Consider the following 17710-nt stretch of genomic DNA (forward strand, 5'->3'; position numbering starts at 1 on the left):
GGGGACAAATGATAACCCACTGGACACGGGGAGGACGCCTTTCCCCAACCAAGAAATTAAGGAATCAAGGGCTGAGCTGGGAACAGGAGCTGCAGGGAAGGAGATGGACTGGACCTGGATTCAGGTGGGCCCTGGGCAGGTCCCCAGGAACCGAATGCCTATGAGGCACACTCAGTGGAGGGCAAAGGGGAGAAATAAGCCCAGAAGCAGCAAAGTGACAAGGGAGGACTACGAGTAGCATCCAGGAATTCAGCAGAGGTCAGCGAGCTTGGGAGAGCTAGGGCAGGCAGATAAGGTTCTGGGCTGTTCCTCTTTGGGGCAACAGCCAGAGAAATAGCTCAGCTAGTTGCATAACCCTTCTATTTGCCCAGAGCTTTTGTCCAGAAACTCTCTGTCCTGAGAGGTGATTAAAGAAGGCATCCAGCAAGAACTGCACAAGAAACGGAGTCAGCCGGAGAACAAAGAGTGGTCTTCCACTGCCTCACAGGAGGATGGAGGCCCACAACACATCTGTCCCTTTCAACTTCACCCTGCCACCCAACTTTGGCAAGCGCCCCACAGACCTGGCACTGAGCATCATCCTGGTGTTCATGTTGTTCTTCGTTATGCTCTCGCTGGGCTGCACCATGGAGTTCAGCAAGATCAAGGCTCACTTATGGAAGCCTAAAGGACTGGCCATCGCCCTGGTGGCACAGTATGGCATCATGCCCCTTACAGCCTTTGTGCTGGGCAAGGTCTTCCAGTTGAACAACATTGAGGCGCTGGCCATCCTGGTCTGTGGCTGCTCACCTGGAGGGAACCTGTCCAATGTCTTCAGTCTGGCCATGAAGGGGGACATGAACCTCAGGTAGGCCTGGTGGTGAGGTGGGAACAACCTGGGACAGGAGCTACATTAGAGATGTCACAAATTGAGGGGAAGAGCTGGGCTAAAGCCAGGAAGGAGTGAATGCAGCCTGGGTGGAGACTAGGGCAGGGGGAGGCTGGCATTTATTGCCAAGAGCTTATGCTGGGATGGGGACAGGAGTTGGGGTATGTCTGGTTTAAGCACCAAGCCAAAGGGACCATACTGGTCCAGGAAGCTCGTGGTGATCTCCTTGCTTCCAGAGGTGTCTCAAGGATTGTCTTAAAGAAGCATTGATTTAAGCCAAAGGAACCTCTGGAGAACTGCATCCACCTACAACAGTGGACAGGTTGCCTGCTTTGAGCCCAGAGATTTAAAAGGCAGTGTGAGGCCGGGCGCGGTGGCTCAAGCCTGTAATCCCAGCACTTTGGGAGGCCGAGACGGGCGGATCACGAGGTCGGGAGATCGAGACCATCCTGGCTAACACGGTGAAACCCCGTCTCTACTAAAAAAATACAAAAAAAACTAGCCGGGCGCGGTGGCGGGCGCCTGTAGTCCCAGGTACTGGGAGGCTGAGGCAGGAGAATGGCCTAAACCCGGGAGGCGGAGCTTGCAGTGAGCTGAGAACCGGCCACTGCACTCCAGCCCAGGCGACAGAGCGAGACTCCGTCTAAAAAAAAAAAAAAAAGAGGGAGTGTGATTCGTTCCAAACATCACCAGGAAGATCAAGGTGACTTGGAACTAAATGAGCACCTCAAATTCCTGCAAAGTAGGCAAGAATTTCCAAAAGGTCCTCCCAATTACCTAGTCATCTGAGATGTTTTCTCTTTAAAGTCCCTCATTCCCCATCAGATGCAGTGACATTTCCATGCAAAGGCACAACCAGGGAGATCGCAGCGTTTCCCAGCACCCACTCAGGATATGCCAGCCCCATCTCGGCCACCCTGGTAAGAGGAAGACAGCAGCACCCCCTAACGCCCTGCCCAAAGCATTATAAGCAGAAATCAGCAAGGGCTCGCTCCTGCAGACGCAGCACGCAGGGGCTGGTTGATGTTCATCCTTGCAAACAGGGGGGACTCTAGTCTAGAACATCTGCCAGAGGAGCTACTTCAGACCCGTTCCAGCTCCAGCTCCAGCAGCCTGTGCTGAAGCTAAAGACTCACTCGCAGAAGCTCTTGCTTTTAGCGAAACCTCAGTCTCAAGCCAGTCCCTCTAACTTTTTACCATTAAGTTTAGTGTTTAATATACTTTTCTAATAGATTTCCTTTCAAGTTAAGGAATTTTCATTCCGTTGCTAGGAATTTTCATTCCGTTCAGTCAAAATCATACTATTTATTATGTAAGAACATTAAATTTTGTTGAATGACTTTTCTGTATCTACAAAATTATACCATTTCTTTAATCTAATAATACAGTAGTATGTATTAATAGATTATCTAATGTTAAATCATTCTTACTCATCTTGTTCAATTGTATTACTTTTTTAAAGCACTGCTTGATTTATTTGCTAATATTTTATTATTTTTGCTTCTATGTTCATAAATAAGAGTGGCCCCGAATTTTCTTTTCTTATATCATTCTCCAGCGTTAGTTCCAAGATAATATCAACCTTATACAATAAATGGGGGCATGTTTCCACTTTTTATATTATCTGGATAGATTTGCATAATATTGCAGCAATCTGCACTTTGCATGTTTAGTAGAACACTACCGTAGGACAGTATAAATCATGTGGGGTACTAGAAGATAGGTTTTGAACTGCTTATTAAATGTCTTTTTTTTTTTTTTTTTTTTTTTTTGAGACGGAGTCTCGCTCTGTCACCCAGGCTGGAGTGCTGTGGCCGATCTCAGCTCACTGCAAGCTCCGCCTCCCGGGTTTACGCCATTCTCCTGCCTCAGCCTCACGAGTAGCTGGGACTACAGGCGCCGCCAACTCGCCCGGCTAGTTTTTTGTAGTTTTTTTAAGTAGAGACGGGGTTTCACCGTGTTAGCCAGGATGGTCTCGATCTCCTGACCTCGTGATCCGCCCGTCTCGGCCTCCCAAAGTGCTGGGATTACAGGCTTGAGCCACCGCACCCGGCTAAATGTCTTAAATAATTCTAAGTTGAATCAGGTTTTTGGCTTCATATTGACTTGGTTTTGTAGGTTATATTTCCCATGAAATTGTCCATTTAAGTTAAAAATGAACGTATGAAAATGTCTGTAGTTTATGACTTTTTAAAATCTTCATTGTCTCTGTAAGTACGTTCCCTTTTTCACACTAACATCATCAGTTAGTGCTCTCTCTCTTTTCCCTGGTCTGTCTTGCCAGAGGTGTCTATTTAACTGACCTTTAAGAAAAAAAAGAAAAACAAAAAAACCCTACTTTTGGTTTTACTGATCCTAACAATTTACAAAACTTAAAAAATTTCTTCCTTTTCTTTGTATTGGGTTTTTCTCTTTCTAACCTCTTGAGTAAGGTGCTTAACTCAATTAATTTTTAGTCTTTCTTCTTTTTCGATATAAATATGTAAGGCTATAAATTGCCCTTTAATAATTGCTTTATTTACTCCTGGCATGGTTTTTAAATTACTTTGCATTGAGATATAATTCACATACCATAAAATCCATTCTTTAAAAAGTACAATGCCTTGGTTTTTAGCATATTTCCAAGGCTGTGAAACTATCACCATTATCTAATTTCAGAACATTTTCAATACCCCAAAAAGGAACTCCATCCCATTTAGCAGGAGTCCCCATTTCTCTCTCCCTTTCTAACCCTTGACAACCACTAATCTACTTTCTGTCTCTATGGATTTCACATAAATGGAAGCATTCAATATGTGACCTTTTGTATCTATACTTCTTTCACTTAGCATAATATTTTCAAGGTTCATTCATGTGACAGCATGTCACAATACTTCATTTGTTTTTGTAATTGAGTAATAATATCCCATTGTATGGGCATAATACATTTTGCTCATCCATTCATTCAGCTGATGGACATATGGGTTGTTTCTACTTGTTGCCTAGTATGAATAATGTCTACGGAAGCTCATAGGCAAGTTTTTGTGTGAACATGCTTTCTGTTCCCTTGGAATATATACCTAAGAGTAGAATTACTGGGTTATACGGTGACTCCGTGTTTACATTTTTGAGAAACTGCCAAACTATTTTCCAAAGCACCATTTTACATTCCCACCAGCAGTGTATGAGAATTCCAAATTTTCCACATACCCTGCAACACTTGTTATTGTCCATCTTTTTAATTATAGCCATGCTAGTAGATATTAAGTGGTATCTCATAGTGGTTTTGATTTGCATTTTCCTAATAAGTAATGATGTTGAGCATCTTTTCATGTGCTCATTGGCCATTTGTATATCTTCTTTGGGAAAACATCTCATTCAAATCCTTCGCCCATTTTTTACTTTATTATTATTGCATTATAAGAGTTCTTCATATATTCTGAATACTAGACCCTTATCAGATATATGACTTGCAAATATTTTCTCCTATTCTCTGGTTGGCTTTTCACTTTCTTGATGGTGTCCTTTGAATCACAAGTTTTTAATATTAATAAAGTCTGATTCATCTGTTTTTTCTTTGGCTGTTTGTGCTTTAGATGTCATATATAAGAAACCATTGCCTAATCCAAAGTCCCCTCACTATGTTTTTTAAATATGTATTTTACTATTTTTATGTTCTAAATACTTTTTCCACCATGATTTCATATTTGATTGATGATATAATTAGAAAGTTCCCTTCCCCCCAACCCATGATCCTTTTATTATTGGTTGCTCAGTTTCAATGCTCCTCCCATCTCAGGTCTAAGACCTCAATTCTGGTCCCTCCCTCGGGCATGAAAGAGTGCCAAGACTAACACTCCACTCCCCTCCATAACCCCTTTATACAGTGAAGCTGTTTGTTCATTTGTTTGTATGTAGACACAGGGGTCTTACTTTGTTGCCCAGGCTGGTCTCAAACTCCTGGCTTCAAGCAATCCTCCCTCCTTGGCCCCCCAAAATGCTGGGATTATAAGCGTAAGCCACTATGCCACACTTAAAATAAATGTTAATTTCTTACAAGCTCAAGTGTGTATTTAAGTGTTCATGGGGGTTGGGGAGTTCCTATTATCTAGTTCACAATTTTCTTTGAGGGACTCTCCTCACCTCTAACAGCTTTTATCCTTATGACATGTCTACCTATTGTTCTTGATAGCTATGCTCTGGAACCTTTGATATAGGCTGCTCTTGATGCATATTTAAGTCATATTCAGTCTTTATGGAAATAATGAAAGAAGTGTAGATGGAGGGTGGGGCTGTGGGGAGGAGGAGGGACACACTGAGTGTGGTTTTCCTAGGGTCTTGCCAAGCCCTCACCTCCCAACCACCTTCCCACTGGAATAAAAATCAGAGCCATATTTTTTAATGTGAATGTCCATAAATCCAAGGAGATGCCCTATCAGCTTCCTTCTCAGTTGACCTTTCCAGAGGGCCTCTCCCTAGACAGGGTCCTGGGACTAACATATATAAGATTCCAAATGGAAAAGGGAATTGGACAAGTAGGATACATATTAGAGCTGGAAGGATATATTATTCAGGCTCTGAGTATCACACTCAATTTATTTTAAATAATATCAGGAGGAACCAGAAAGTAAAGAGCATGAGAACACCAGAGTTGGGGACTGGAATACTATCCAAGATGCAAAGCAAGTCTGACCAAGTTATCTTGTCACTTACTCAACATGGGTATCTATTACTGCCTTCTCTACTACCCCACCATTATGGCCCTTCCATTATTCTGTTTCTTACTGCTTCACTATTTCTTTTACAGTCCTTTTAATCATGATATCTGTTTACTGATTTTTCTTAGTAGGGTTTTTGGCTTCTGCCTGACCATCACTCCCATGCCACCTATCCCCAAAGACCAAGTGCCCTGTCACTGTGTCTCACACTCAGACTCCCCACAAGGTAAAATGTGCTGATATAGCTAATCGTTATTGTCTCCGTTGGACAAAGCCACTACAACCAGCCATTCCCTAGGCTCTAAACCAGACATTTAGTAACTGTGGGTCAGGTGCTATTCCCTGGTCCAGTGGGCTAATGACCAGAGTAATGGGATCACACATTTCTACAAAATGGGCTTGGCATGGGGAAGGTGCTCAATGCAAAAAGGGTTCTATTACAGAGAAGGAGATCAGAATGGCTCCTTCCACAATGAAGCACACAGGGATTGAAGCAGTTGAGCCAGCCTAAGTTCAAATCCTGCTTTGGCCACTTACTACCTTGTGTGATTTCGAGCAGGACACAACTCTTCTAGTCTCCAGCTTCCTTGTCAGCGAAAAGATAGTATGCTTACTGCCTAATGATATGGGGGAAAGGAACTGAAGTCATATATGTCAAGCACTTAGCACAGTGACTGCCACTTAGCAGGCGCTCAACAAAATAGTCTGTATTTATGGGCTCTCTCTCTCCCCTCTTCACATGTCTCCCACCAGCATTGTGATGACCACCTGCTCCACCTTCTGTGCCCTCGGCATGATGCCCCTCCTCCTGTACCTCTACTCCAGGGGGATCTATGATGGGGACCTGAAAGACAAGGTGCCCTATGGACGCATCATATTATCACTGGTCCCGGTTCTCATTCCTTGCACCATAGGGATCGTCCTCAAATCCAAACGGCCACAATACATGCGCTATGTCATCAAGGTAAGAACCTGGGGGCTTGACAAATTATGGCAAAAGAATAAAAACACCATATACAACTACACAGTATAATCACTATATTAATAATAAACAAATATATGCTCCTACTAGATGGTAAGTTTTATGCTATGCACTCTGAGGATTCAATGTCACCAGAGTCTGATCTTTGCACAAAGTGAAGTAACACATGAGGCCGGTGCAGTGGCTCATGCCTGTAATCCCAACACTTTAGGAAGCTGAGGCGGGTGGATCATCTGAGGTCAGAAGTTTGAGACCAGCCTGACCAACATGGGAAAACTCCATCTCTACTAAAAATACAAAAAAAAAAAATTTAAAAATTAGCCCGGCATAGTAGCAAGTGCCTGTAATCCCAGCTACTCAGGAGGCTGAGGCAGCAGAATCGCTTGAACCAGGGAGGCGGGGGTTGCAGTGAGCTGAGATCGCACCACTGCACTCCGGCCTGGGCCACAAAGCAAGACTCCATTTCTAAAAAGGAAAAAAAAAAGAGAGAGAGAGAGAAGATCCAATTCCAGTGTACACACAAGTATTTGCAGAAGGCAAGGAGATGGGAACAGTGAGGGCTGGAGTGGTAAAGGAGGCTTCTTAAAAAGGAAGGGCTTGAGGCATTTAGGTAAACCTGGGGAGAAGCCTGAATAGAGGAGTTGAGAGGGCACCAAGGGCAAATTTGGCTGATGTGGCAAGAAGCTAGAGGAGAGAGGTAGTATACCCATTCCCAGCATTTCAGGAGAGGGACAGGGTGGGAAGCAGAGTGAATTAAGGCCACAAAGGTTTTGAGGAGCACCGTGGTCATAGACAGGGCATCATGCCACTGCCTTGTGTGCAGAAAAATCCCAGACTCTTAGAGTGCAGCTATGGTCTCTCCACCAACATTTTCAACCTTGGAGTTCAGTCTCTGCTAGCCTCCCCCTTGGCTCACTGTTCATCCCACAGAGCCAGGGGGTCATCCTGGTCCTCAGGAAGGACTTGATCTTCTGACATCCTGTACTGTCTCTGCCCTTGCATCAATGCCTCTGGCCTGGTCTGTAAGGCGTGCTGCTGAGAACCCCAAAGTTTGGCAGCAGCTTTGAGCCTGGAACAAAGAAGTCAAGAGTCCAGTTTTCAGGGGGGTTTTATTTTCACACTACTATTGTCTCAAGAGTAGTTTTGCCCTTTCCCTGTCCCAGTGCCATGGCCACTTCCCGCCTGCTAGAGGGCATGGAGGAATCATCCCTCCTCCTTTCCCTGGCCGGTCACCCCACCTCAGCATCATTCTCTCCACCCTTGTACTCATAGACCTCCTTTTAGTGATTATGCCCCTGGTCCAGCAGCCTCCCCTCTCTCACTCTCATTTCTAAAACATCTCTGTATTGGTTCTTCACAGTCAGCTTGGACACAGACTCACGTATCTCTTATTTTCAAAAAACAGAACAAAAACTATCTCTCACTGGGATTTCTTGTGGAATCCACCTGCCATTCCACCTAATACCTCCCCCTTTGCTCCCCTTCCTAGGCAGGCTTCATGAAAAATCACCCTCACTCCTCTCTCTCTCTCTGTCCATCGCTGCCTCTCAGACACCCTCCATCTCCCCCATGCCACCGCCAGAGCTCTCTCACAGTGACCAGGCCCTCAGCAACTTGTTTCCATTATTTGAATCCCTCTCTTCTCTCCTCCTTGGTCTCCCATCCACCCAGCATCTTGATGACCACCTGCTCTACTTTCTCTGCTAAATCCAATGGACATTTCTCAATCCTTCCTTGACTTTCTAGCAGCATTGGACATAATTGACCACTGCCTCCTCCTCAAAAGCCTTCTCTGTCAGCTTTAGTGACTCTAGGCTCTGTTGCTTTCCTCCTGCCTCTCATGACCTCCTTCAGACTCCCTTATGAGTTCCTCTGGTCAAAGGCATTTCTCTGCATTCAGACCAAGCTTTCTGCCTTTCTCACCACACCTCTCCTAGCCCAGGATCTGATCCCTCTCAGGTCTGCAATTACCATCTGCAAGCTGAGACTTTCAGAACAGCATCATCCGACCTGAACTCTCTCCTGACTCCAGAATCCATTTATTATCTACTGATCTTTCTATCTGAATATACCTCGGGCATTTAAAACTCAATATATGTTAAATAAGTCATCTCCTCCTGCTGTGTGGTTATCTCAGTTAGTGGCACTCTGTGTGTGCCCAATTGCCTCAACCGGAAACTGGAAGTCATTCTCAATGTTCCCTTCTCCCTCACCACTCACACCTATCTAATTAATGACCGTCGATTCCACTTTCTGTTGCTGGAATCCATTCATTCCTCTCCATCCTTACCTCTCACTAGACAACTCAAATGGCCTTCTCATCCAACCTCCTCACCCAGTTTTAACCTGAGGGTGAAGATATAAAGTACAAACTCTATCATGTCTCTCCACTGCTTAAAGCCTCTCATTGGTTCCTTCCCCCAAGATAGAGTTTAAACTTCTTAATGTGGCACTTCTTGATTTGGTCTCAATTGACCTTACCAGTCTCAGCTCTTTTCTCTTTGCACATGCCCTTCCCTTCACCTGAAACACTCTTCCTCCCAATTCTCACCCCACTCACCATCTTTCACTGGGTCACTCTCACTCATCCTTTAAGTCACAACACAAATAGCGCCTCCTCCAGGAAACCTTCCTTAAACCTCTTAAGCCTGAGTAGGATGCTTGTCCTATTCATTCCCATAGCACCCAACACTCCAGCCAACCCCTGTAGAAATTATTATACTGCATTAAAAATACCTGTTCATGTTTATTCCCCACTTATTTCTCAAGAAGCAAGACCATAAGGCTATGTCTTAATTAACACTGAATCCATAGCACCTATCACAGTGCCCCCATAGCCAATGCCTGAGAATAAATAAAGGAATGAAGGGCAAGTCCTGTCTGCTGCCCTTCCACACACCAGTAGAAAAACAACATACACAGAGAAACATGTTTGTGTGCATCATTTCATTTCTTTAAGGTAGTTTGTGGGGTGCATCAGATTGCTTTAATTTTTAAAAAATCCTATAAACCCACAAACGATCTTAAAGAAATGCATATAAAATATAAAGAATATTAAAATGTGGCCGGGCGCGGTGGCTCAGCCTGTAATCCCAGCACTTTGGGAGGCCGAGACGGGCGGATCACGAGGTCAGGAGATCGAGATCATCCTGGCTAACACGGTGAAACCCCGTCTCTACTAAAAAATACAAAAAACTAGGCCGGGCGCGGTGGCTCAAGCCTGTAATCCCAGCACTTTGGGAGGCCGAGACGGGCGGATCACGAGGTCAGGAGATCGAGACCATCCTGGCTAATACGGTGAAACCCCGTCTCTACTTAAAAAAATACAAAAAACTAGCCGGGCGACGAGGCGGGCGCCTGTAGTCCCAGCTACTCGTGAGGCTGAGGCAGGAGAATGGCGTAAACCCGGGAGGCGGAGCTTGTAGTGAGCTGAGATCCGGCCACTGCACTACAGCCTGGGTGGCAGAGCAAGACTCCGTCTCAAAAAAAAAAAAAATACAAAAAACTAGCCGGGCGAGGTGGCGGGCGCCTGTAGTCCCAGCTACTCGGGAGGTTGAGGCAGGAGAATGGCGTAAACCCGGGAGGTGGAGCTTGCAGTGAGCTGAGAAACGGCCACTGCACTCCAGCCTGGGCGACAGAGCGAGACTCCATCTCAAAAAAAAAAAAAAAAAGAATATTAAAATGTGAAGTGACCACTGCTATCATTTAATGCTACTCTACCCTCCCCTGTTTTATAGGTGGGAAACTGGGGACCAGAATACCAAATCACAGTGCTAATGACAACTGATGCAACAGCATGTCTCCTTTCTACCTCAGAGTAGCTTTAGAAGCGTTTCTCTGAGGTTGCAAAAAGTAGAATCTCAAATTTTAAAGCTGGAGAAGCCTTTAAGATGAAGTTCAGTCTCCTGCCTTATTCTCAATTTGCAGATAGAGTAACTGAGGCCCGGAAAAGTTACTTGGCAGAGCCAGGATTGTCTCAACCAGTCTCTGTTCCTGTTGTGTTGCACATCCACTACTCAATGCCAAAGAGGAAATGAAGTCAAAATGAAGCCAGAGAACATTAAAAGGGCTAATACATACCTTGGCTAGAAAGACAGAGACTAGTAATAAGGGACTACATAAAAGGTGATCTAAAAAATCTTGGCATGCCCTGGACCCATTTTGTCCCTGATTAAACCTCCAGGGTTAAACAACCACAAAGTCAACAGCTACAGTGATTTTCCTATTTTCCAAAACTGGAATCACTCCTGTGAGGATGCAGAGACGAACATGTGGGTCAAGTTGCAAAGGCTGAGGTTCCCTTGTTTCTATGGCTATTTGAGGACTATGCTCATCCTTTGTCACCCTGTCCCATAAATAATACAGTGAGTGCCAAACTGGAAAATGAACAAATGATTGTCCTGGCCTCTTTGCACACTTAACCCTCCTAGGACCTTGCAAATCAAAATAACCCAACTTTCAATAACTAGCTCTGGCAGCAGGTATCTGCTCACACTGGGTTCAACCAGTTGCATTCGCTGGTAGAAGGTCACATTTAGATATACCAAGATACAATTTCAGGGATGCTCATTTTGAAAGGCAATTCAAGAAATTTTTAACTTACCCATGCAAGGGTTTATCCAAAGGCTATGTGGCTAGAAGGCTGATGAATCTGAGAATGACATGGTCCAGGAGCCACTTTCACCATAAGCCATCCACCATTCTTTAATAAGGATCCCACCATTTCATTGACTTAACACTCTACTCATGCATTTCCCACACCTGCTGCTACTGATGAACTGATCCCTAACTCTCCTTTGTCTTATAGCTTCTGCCAACTTGTGGCTTCTGTTGCTCCCAGGCCTCTGTGTGTTTTGACACTTGTCCCTTCTATTGCTTCCCTCTCTGTAATCCTGCAAACTTCCTAAGTGAGAGAAACTGATTATTTCTACCACTCACCAGCCTGTGCAGGCCACCTTTGTGGGTAGCATGTGGACATATCATCTCATGTGTCACTGGTAAGCCAATGGATTGGCTGCTCACTAATGGACACTCATCCCAGTTGTGAGCAGGGCAATGAAGTCAGGTGGTACCAAACATTGTGGCCTATGGAGAAGCAACTACCGAGGGCCACTTGTCTCAGCAGGGGTTGTAGACAGGATAAATTTCCAGAGATGGCAGCGGTGAGAGTGACGAAACTCTAGAATGTTACATTCCTCCCCTTTGAGTAATAATAGGAGTTACAGTTTAGTGAATGCTTCTTATATGCCAGGTCCTATGCTGTCAACCTCACTCAGGTTGAGTGACTCCCCAAAGCTTACACACCTGGAGACTAGCAAAGCCAGCTTTCCCACCCGGATCATATCCAAGTCTGTGCTCATAATCACAACTGTGCTGCCCCCAAGAGTCAGAGAACATGAGTGAAAGAATAAGAGTGAATGCCTATACAGAGGAATAGAGCTTTTGGATTCGTGGACAATTTCTGCAGCCCAGTGCCTCCTAAATTTTCCACTACACTCTTGATGGAGATAAAAACTATTTGACTGTTGGGTGGAGGACAAACTCGAAAGACAGAAATCCAAAAGGGGAAATCAACCAAAAATGCAAAGGTAAACTGAGAAGCTCATTAGCTAATAAGACTTTTAATAAAACTTGAAGCACATGGTTATTGAAGAGATGTGTGAAAGTCCTTCCTATGCTGGGACAGGACCACTAATTGGTATAGGTGATGTTTTATATGATCATATCAGTTGCAACAAGCATTAAAAACAGAAACATAAAGCTGTGCAGCTGAAATGTGAGCAACACAAATGTTAAAATGTCGTTAGGACATTATGAATGTACTTAATGCCACTGAACTGTGCACTCAAAAGTGATTAAAATGGCAAACTTCGCTATGCATATTTTACCACATTTTAAAAAATGTTACTAGGAAATATAAAATGCAACACATGTGAATGAACCAAAAAGTGAACCAACACATATAACTATTACAAAATAACATGGTAAGTTTGAGAAACATTTGCAAAGGAGGTAAAAGGGACAGTCTTAAATTTACACATACCTGTTTATCATTTTGGAGCATGCAATTCTCTAAAATGCACACTGGAAAGCACAAAGTTCACGGACGTGCACTTTGAAAGGTTGCATCCTATGTTGCACAATGAAAAATCCTATAATTTCATTCAGAGTAGACCCGCGTAGTTTCCAATGATGTTATCACCCAAGACATTTCTGAAAGTTATTTTGGGAACTTCCTTCATATTCAATTTGCAGGTCACTCAAGAAAGTAGGTTTGTCCCCTTATTATTAGACATCATTTTGGGTTTAAAACCGTATTTACGGGCTTGATCATCCACCTTGACCAGCTTTGTTTCAAATGACTCTTGGCAATTTCCAGAAGTCAAATTGATCCTAAAATGGATAAAATCCCTATCTGTAATAAAGGTATTTGAGACAAATATGTATGACAAGTTCTAATGAGTTTCAAAGTATGTGGAACAATGACAGTATTGTAGGAATGTGTATATAAGTTCCAAAAATACTGACTTTGAAACTTTTAATACATGCATTTTGCAGGAGGCCTGAACAGCCTCATATAACACTTCATTCAGTTTGCTATGCAGAGACGTGTCAAAAGCAGAAACTGTGCTTGGTTGAGTTTGTAATAATCAAAGTGTTAATCAGCTGTCCCCAGGCTTCCTAGCTACTGATAAGAAACCTAAAAAGATGGGCTCGGTGCAGTGGCTCACACCTCTAATCCCAGCACTTTGGGAGGCCAAGGCAGGAGGACCACCAGAGTCCGGGAGTTTAATACAAGCCTGGGCAACATAGTGAGACCCTGTCCCTAATATTAATAATTTAAAAAAAGAAAAGAAATCCAAAAAGAAAATAAAGATCTTTCATATTCCCTTCCACTTCGTGTTTTACTGCAATGTTTCCCACCTCCAATTTCTACCTGTGCTTCCCTCCTCTCTGTTCCTTTCTATCCCCAACTCTTCTAATTGCCTTTTCTTCTTGTCTTCATTTCCAGGGAGGGACGATCATCATTCTCTTGTGCAGTGTGGCTGTCACAGTTCTCTCTGCCATCAATGTGGGCAAGAGCATCATGTTTGCCATGACACCAGTCTTGATTGCCACCTCCTCCCTGATGCCTTTTATTGGCTTTCTGCTGGGTTATGTTCTCTCCGCTCTCTTCTGCCTCAACGCACGGTAGGTATTATTTTTTTTTTTAAGAAAGGGTCTGTTTCCCAGGCTGGAGGGCAGTAGCACATTCTCGGTTCGCCGTAGCCTCAACCTCCTGGACTTAAGTGATCCTCCTGCCTCAGTCCCCCAAGTAACTGGGACTACAGGCACAAGCCACCATGCCCAGCTGATTTATCTTTTCTAGCGATGGGGTTTTACCATGTTGCCCAGGCTAGTTTTGAACTAATGAGCTCAACTAATCCGACTGCCTCAGTCTTCCAAAGTGCTAGGATTACAGGCGTGAGCCACCACACACCTGGAGATAGTATTATTTTAGGTCCCACTGTCCCATGGGCTTCATTCTTGTCCTAGTCTTTCAGGAAAAGAGTAGCAAGCTAGGAACCTGAAATCTGGGCAAGGCGTTTTCCTGGCAATATGTTCAGATGCACTAACTGGACAAGAGACTTAACTGGACAAGAGACTTGAAAAAAATTGAGGAACGATATTTGAATGGATTAAAAAGCCAGACGCCAAAGGTATCCAAACACCTATAATAGCAACAGCAAAGTACCCCTGTCCAGGGTCTAGATTCCATCTGCTGACAAACTCCTTGGTAGCGGCACTGGGACAAAGTTGCTCCCTCCAGTTCCTTCTGAGTGTATGTGGAGTTTTCTTCACCGACACAGGTGCCGACGCACTGTCAGCATGGAGACCGGATGCCAAAATGTCCAACTCTGTTCCACCATCCTCAATGTGGCCTTTCCCCCTGAAGTCATCGGACCACTTTTCTTCTTTCCTCTCCTCTACATGATTTTCCAGCTTGGAGAAGGGCTTTTCCTCATTGCCATTTTTCGGTGCTATGAGAAATTCAAGACTCCCAAGGGTGAGTACTGAATGATGCCTACTTCAAGTTCTGCTCCAGTATTGGACCTGAGCCTGCCAACAAGCAAGTTTCTAGCAGGGACTTTTTGGATAGGGCTTTAGCTTTTATCAAACCACTAAGAACCAGGTAGCCCCAAGAAGCATTCGAGAAGCTTTAAAGATCCAAGGCTACTTCCATCAACTGCACTCCACTTCTTCCTTCTAGCTGGGAGAATGAAATTGTGGATGCAGTTTACCTCATAAAACTGAAGGAATTTGGGCTGCTTTGTCTCAGTAGGGAGACATCATAGGACAGAACTGCCTTGGACAACTGAGATTATTAGTTGTGTGAAAGACCTCTACTCACAAGAGTTGGGGAAGTTTCCATTTCTCAGGACTAGGTTCTCATTTCCTGGAAACAGATCAGAGCCACAGCACCACTGGCACCCCCATATGAGGAAAAACATACAAAAGCACTGCAGCCTAATATAACCCAGAATAAAGAAAAAAAAAGATTTCTCAACTCCAGTTACACAGTAAAGGAAACTTAAGCATAAGATTGTTAAAACAGTGACTACCTCCATAATAAACTTGATTAATTAATATGATTTATACTTTACTCTGATCACTATGGAGTTAACATAGCAGCTCTTCTCTAAAATGCTCAGAGCACTACCTTTCAAAATAAAATTGAACCTCAAGACAGACCAGAAACCAGAGTGTCTTCCTCAAAGTGTACTTTAACAATGAAAAAAAAAAAAAAAAAAACAGGACATTCAAACACCCAAACATACTTTATAACACATTTCATTATAACTCTAAACATTAGTATATTCTTCCTAAGTACTTTCCAAATCCTTCAACTGTCCCTTCAAATCCATGAATTGAAGTCCCCTTCAAAACCTTGTCTAGAACCTAGGGACTGTGATTTACACCCTAGGAGAAATACACAACTTTCCCTGTTGGAATTTGTTACATTATACTAGCAAATGCTGATTCTCTTTCCCTTTGCAATTAGCTAAGATGTAATTAGGCTGCCAAGCAGCCAACAGGAAACAAGTACAGGCTGACCATACTCTAGAACCATTTTTGAAGCTTTGGTTCAAAGCTACAGTGAGAATCTAGTCTGATGCTTACCTGAGAGGAACGCAAGAGATTTGCTGCCCTCTTACAAAAAGTGCACAGAAGTTTCTAGACCAAGTTCCCAGATTTGAGGTTTTAGTGCCACAAAGGCCTGGACTGACCGCAAAGGACAATACTCTATGGATCTTTTTTTTTTTTTTGAGACGGAGTCTCGCTCTGTCGCCCAGGCTGGAGTGTAGTGGCTGGATCCTGGCTCACTGCAAGCTCCGTCTCCTGGGTTCACGCCATTCTCCTGCCTCAGCCTCCCAAGTAGCTGGGACTACAGGCACCCGCCACCTCGCCCGGCTAGTTTTTTTTATGTTTTAGTAGAGACGGGGTTTCACCGTGTTAGCCAGGATGGTCTCGATCTCCTGACCTCGTGATCCGCCCGCCTCGGCCTCCCAAAGTGCTGGGATTACAGGCTTGAGCCACCGCGCCCGGCCGACTACTCTATGGATCTTTAGCTCTCAAGACTTATAAAGAACTTTCCTCACAATGTATCTCAGAAGACCCCAGTAGAAACATTAAATCAAAGCAACTTATTTCTTTGGACCTAATGGCCCCAAGAAGCTATTCTCAGGGGAAAGAATCTGTCAAGTTTTTATACTTTTGATTCCTGCACCTTTCTATACAGATGGAAGCACTCTGTATAGAGAACTCTCCCATATGTAGAGAAAGGTGCAGGAATCAAAGCTATCTTCAAATTTGCACCACCACCTACACGATGGGCATGAAAAGAGGCAGAACAATTGGGTGTTGGGGGGAAGAACTGGAAACTCTCTTGGTTAGACTTTCTCAGAAAGATCTTTCCTCCCTGCCTCCTCATTCCCTGAATGCGACACAGTCCTTGCATACATAAACTCATCTCCCCTGTTGTTTTACTGTATGTACAGAGAAGTTAGAGGTGAAGTGATGATGAAGACTCAACAGTCTAATTCATTAAGACTTTTATTACTAGTACTACCATTAGGGAGATTGAGGGGAAAGTCAGTTTAAAGAGTAAACCATGGGAGAGATAATAGAGATGGAAAATATATACAACACCCTAGGGCTGAGCTGGTATTCTTGTACTTTCCAGATTAAACAAGCTTCATTGTTCACTCCTCTTGTTCTCTCTCTACACCTATGACCCCTTAACTTTACAGATAAAACAAAAATGATCTACACAGCTGCCACAACTGAAGAAACAATTCCAGGAGCTCTGGGAAATGGCACCTACAAAGGGGAGGACTGCTCCCCTTGCACAGCCTAGCCCTTCCCCTGGTGGCCTGAATTCTGGTCCCAAAGCAATTCTGAAAGCCAGTCTGGTCAACTACAGAGAGCAGCAAAAACACCAGTCTTGTCTGAGTCTCTCTCCAGCATTTCCGGTACATCTATCAGAATCATCAAGCCTTGGCTGGGAACACAGACAGGGTGTCTGCCCAAGAAGCCTCACCCATCCCCAACTTAGAATTTGCTACTTATTTCAAAGACTTGTTCAGTGACTGGAAACTCGATGAAACCAGAAACTAAATCTGCCTCTTGCCAGGATCTCTAAAACAGTGCCTGATAAGCATCTTAAGTCACTCAATTCCTGAACTAATCAATATATATGTTTAACCCATTACTCAAATACCCAAATCCCATTCCAAGTTTTGTGACCCAAAAGAGAAATAAATGCTCAAGAATGCTGCAGAATTAGACTTCAGAAGTTCTAATCTAAAAAATTCAGATCCCATTCCTTCCCTTTTGACATGATTGGGATGATGCTCCTGAAAAGTCAAATTTGACATCAAGTATGCAAAAGTGAACACAGTAAGATGCAATTAGGCAAAACAAACTCAAAAATAGCTAATGAAATGAAACAACTGGGCAAATGCATCACGTTAGTAGAGAAAAACTTTTGACAAGGAAAAACCAGGAACACTGTAACACAATGTTACCTAAGAATCTCTTTTTTAAGTTCAAGGCCGGGCGCGGTGGCTCAAGCCTGTAATCCCAGCACTTTGGGAGGCCAAGACGGGCGGATCACGAGGT

General features: G+C 43.9%; 1 protein-coding gene across 1 annotated transcript; it reads left to right on the forward strand.

The window, feature by feature from the left end:
* Positions 1 to 326: 326 nt before the first annotated feature.
* SLC10A1 (solute carrier family 10 member 1) lies at positions 327 to 17376 on the forward strand. The gene is made up of 5 exons (XM_033187589.1): positions 327 to 847; positions 6319 to 6529; positions 13560 to 13738; positions 14398 to 14594; positions 16840 to 17376. The coding sequence occupies exons 1-5, from the start codon at positions 492 to 494 to the stop codon at positions 16944 to 16946; spliced, it is 1050 nt and encodes a 349-aa protein (XP_033043480.1). The 5' UTR covers positions 327 to 491; the 3' UTR covers positions 16947 to 17376.
* Positions 17377 to 17710: the final 334 nt, after the last annotated feature.

The sequence above is a fragment of the Trachypithecus francoisi genome, unplaced genomic scaffold (genome assembly GCF_009764315.1).
Source record: "Trachypithecus francoisi isolate TF-2019V2 unplaced genomic scaffold, Tfra_2.0 Lachesis_group3, whole genome shotgun sequence".
Classification (NCBI taxonomy): domain Eukaryota; kingdom Metazoa; phylum Chordata; class Mammalia; order Primates; family Cercopithecidae; genus Trachypithecus; species Trachypithecus francoisi.